The following is a 3,695-nucleotide window of genomic DNA, read 5'->3' on the forward strand; positions in this document are numbered from 1 at the left end:
AGTAAAGTATTCTGATTCTGAAAATACAGATACCTGAAAATTAACTTAAATACAGCAACTAAGTATTTTTACTTTGGTACTTCCTGCCTCTGCTCTCTGCTAAGGTTTTAGAATCACAGTGGAAAGTTTAGAATCATTACTTCGTTTCAAGGAATGAATACAATGTATAGAAGTAGATCAAAAGTGCTAAAATACAACCACTCAGACTTAACAAACAAAAGGAAAATCAGTTCAGTCCAATAATTTTTTATTTGCATAGTGCCAGTTCACAAGAAGCTGCTTCAAGGCACTTTATATTGTAAGGTAAAGACCCTACAATATTACAGAAACCCCAATAATCCGAAGACCCCCTATGAGCAAGCACTTGGCGACAGTGGGGAGGAAAAACTGCCTGTTAACAGGCAGAGACCTCCGGCAGAACCAGGCTCAGAAAGGGGCAGTCATCTGCCGCGACTGGTTGGGGGTGAGGTAGTGACACAGATGGAATGTGTTCATGTCACTTCCTCACAGCAAACAGATGTTATTATTTATTGTTGTCTACTATTTTTGGTGTTAAGGGAAATACAGGCCCTCCTGGGTTAGAGATGTAATTGCCTCAGTGTATTTTTAGTATTGTTTTTAACCATATCCCTTAGTGATTGAGTTTTAATTTTTTAAAAAGTCAGTTTATGTTTGTTGACCAGTCTAAAAACTGATTATTTCTTTCAATGTATGAAAGGGAATTATAGTTTAAAATTGTTATTTCTGGTGTGGGAACAGGGCAGCAGGTTTCTTACTGGTGTGAATGTTACACCCCTGAAAACAGGGGGAAAAGAATCACGAGAGTGATTATAACTTGCGTCTCTCATGCAGTCGTTTATTGCAGTGAGGAGAACGCGCGAAAGCCCCCTAGTGGAGAATAGAGACACTACTAATCGATCCCAGAAAAGGCTTACTAGCTGATCAGAGATGTATAGATTGCAGTTCTCTTAAATAACATGAAAGCCATTAATATAACGTGAAAAATAATAAACTCTTCACCATTTTCTTTCCATATTTACCTTATTTTGTCCTTATATCAACTGATATAAATTAGTATTAACTGAACAGTTTTATATGCAGTAGTCCTTCAACCTGTCACATGATGACCTGGCTGATGGGGTCTGTTACTTAATTATGGGGGTGTGTTGGTTAATCTGGAGAGTCTACTGCTTACATTCTGCAATGCCGATGTTTTGCCTACGAGAGGAGGGAGGAAATAAACCTTTTTTTCTGTCTTTTGAGGAATGCTGGAGATGAATCTGGTTGAGCGCCCAACCTCAGACTGCTCATATGATTTCGCCACAGAGTTTGACTTGGCCTTGGTGGAAATCTGAGGTAGCGGGGTGTGCTTTGCCCTCACCTTAAGTGTCAGTTGTTTATTTTCTTCTACAAGGCTGCTGTTCTTAGCCTCATATACAGAAAGGATTCGCTGTGTTGTTACTAACTGCTTTTTGAGGTCGCGATTTTCCCTCTCACATCTGTGGAGTTTCTGTATGGCATCTTTGTTTTGAAGTGCAGCCTCCTGATTCAGCGTTGACCGTAGTTCTTTAATTTCTTTGTCCTTTTCTGTGACCAGCTGTTTATATTTGCATAACAGGCGGTCCCGGCGGTGCTGTTCAAATACTAATGTGTGACTGGACATGTGTATTTCTCTTTTAGCGTTAAGTCTGTTTGTTTGCCACTGCGAGAAGATTTTTTCCTGCGTTTTTGCAGCGTATTTGTCCAGCTCAATGGCAACCTTTAAGGAATTCTCCTCACGCAGGTCCTTTACCTGCTCCGTCAGACGGTTAATTTCCTGTTTTTGTCCTTCAATTGTTTGTCTTTGAATTGAACTCATTTGAATTTCAGTTTCCAGCTCTTTTATGTTTTGTTGCTGCTGAAACACAATTTCTTTGTAGTGTGTGAGCTCTTTGTCCACCTTTTCTTTGTCTGCCAAAATCTGGACCAGCCTTTTCTTAACTACGTTGCGCTCCTTGTCAACACAGGCAAGTTGTTTGGCCTGTGCCGTCTGCGCTTCTGCCTGCTTTTGTTTGATGAGCTCCAGTTTATTTTTCACAGCAAAGTACCTGGTCTGATACTTGGATAGCTCTGCTTGAATCATTTCTCGTTCACTATTCTTTTGTTCTGCGTCTTTTGTCAGTGACTCTATGGTGTCCTTAAATTGACTGATCTCGGTCTTAGCCTCAGATAACTCCTTATTAAGTTTTTCATTCCAAAACTCATCGTGCGTCATCTGTATTTTTAGTCTGTGTTCTGTTTCTTTCAGAGCATTTCTCAGACTGACAATCTCATGATCTTGGGATGTCATTTTCTTGAAGGATTCCCGCCACTCACTTTCAAGTTTGGCTATTTGTTCATTTTTCATCTGCAGGACTTTCTCCAGGTGTTGCATGTTAGAAAGCTGCTTTGAGGCTTCCTTTGTCTGCCTTTCTATTTCCTCTCGTTTTTCTTTTAACTGTTTTACTAGTTTTTTATTATCCAAGTCCTTTCCCAAAAGCAAATCTGACAGTTCATTATTTTTCATTATCAATGTGTTTTTCTCCATAATGACCCTGTCCTTTTGCTCTTCAAAATCCTCTGCTTTTTTTTGCCATGTTTTAATTTCAGCTTTTAATTTCTCTTCTTGTGCCTCCACTGTTTTAAGTCTGTCTCTACATTGAAACAGCGTGCTAGCCTCTACAAGATATTCTGATGTCGTTTTTTCAAAGTTGGCCCTCTCTTCTTTGAGCTGGTCCTGGACTCTAAGCTCATTTTTTATCTGTTCTTCTTTTTCCTTCAGTTCTTTTACTTTTTGGTTTTTTTCAGTGGTCACCTGCTTTAATTCTTGCTTCAGGGCCTCATTTTCTTTGCTCAGTCTATTGACTTTTCCTTGAAGACGAGACAGAAATTCCACATCTTTTTCTTTCTGCTCCCGTCTCTTTTTTTCAGTGGCATGTTTCCTTTCCAGGTCTTTGCATCTCTTTTGAAGGTCCAGGATTTTTTTCTCATATTTCTCTGATCCTGCGGCCTTCATCTCACATTGAGCCATACGTTTTCTTATTTGGTCTATTTCTGAGAGATGGGCGCGGGCTTCCTGTTTAAGCCTCGAAATATCATCCATTTGTTGTTTACACACCTTAACTGATATTGTCTTCTGCTGTTCCTTGTTCTCAGCTATGAGGCGTTTTTCTTTTTTTCTTAATTTTTCAAGTTGTTTATGCTGTAATTCTAGTGTGGCAGCCTTTTTTAAATGAATGTATTTAATTTGTATTTATATTGTTTGCGCAAAGTTATCAAGTGCAACTAGTTATCTACTCAACTAGGTAATGTGGGTTCCAAATGGAAACTCAAACTAAAAAGCTAGTGTAGTGCTTACAGTTTCTGTCTACATGGGGTGCATTTGTGGGTTTTCTTGAAACCTGACTCCGCCCCCTACAGCTGTCTTCAAAGGCAATTCTGTGATGTCACAAATGGCTTTGAAGAAGAAAAACATTAATGCTGTTTTTCTTTACTCTTATGGTAAGTGTCCTTTTTGCTCTTCTGTTCTTAATTAGTGTGAATGCTATAAAAGCATTCAAACACCGTTAGATTCCTCTTTTTTTGGACATGACTGCTTGTATTTTTCTCATTTTTAACATTTATATTTTTAAATTTATTCAACTTTATTCAACAAAAATTTCCCATGTATTTCAATG

The 3,695-nt window shown here is 38.6% G+C and overlaps 1 protein-coding gene across 1 annotated transcript; it reads right to left on the reverse strand.

The window, feature by feature from the left end:
* Positions 1–230: 230 nt before the first annotated feature.
* On the reverse strand, positions 231–3,399 carry LOC148098778 (uncharacterized). The gene has a single exon (XM_087851464.1). The coding sequence runs from the start codon at positions 3,119–3,121 to the stop codon at positions 1,154–1,156; it is 1,968 nt and encodes a 655-aa protein (XP_087707590.1). The 5' UTR covers positions 3,122–3,399; the 3' UTR covers positions 231–1,153.
* Between the last annotated feature and the right edge of the window lie 296 nt (positions 3,400–3,695).

The sequence above is a fragment of the Neolamprologus brichardi genome, chromosome 14, assembly GCF_056152115.1.
Source record: "Neolamprologus brichardi isolate AB-2024 chromosome 14, ASM5615211v1, whole genome shotgun sequence".
Lineage (NCBI taxonomy): Eukaryota > Metazoa > Chordata > Actinopteri > Cichliformes > Cichlidae > Neolamprologus > Neolamprologus brichardi.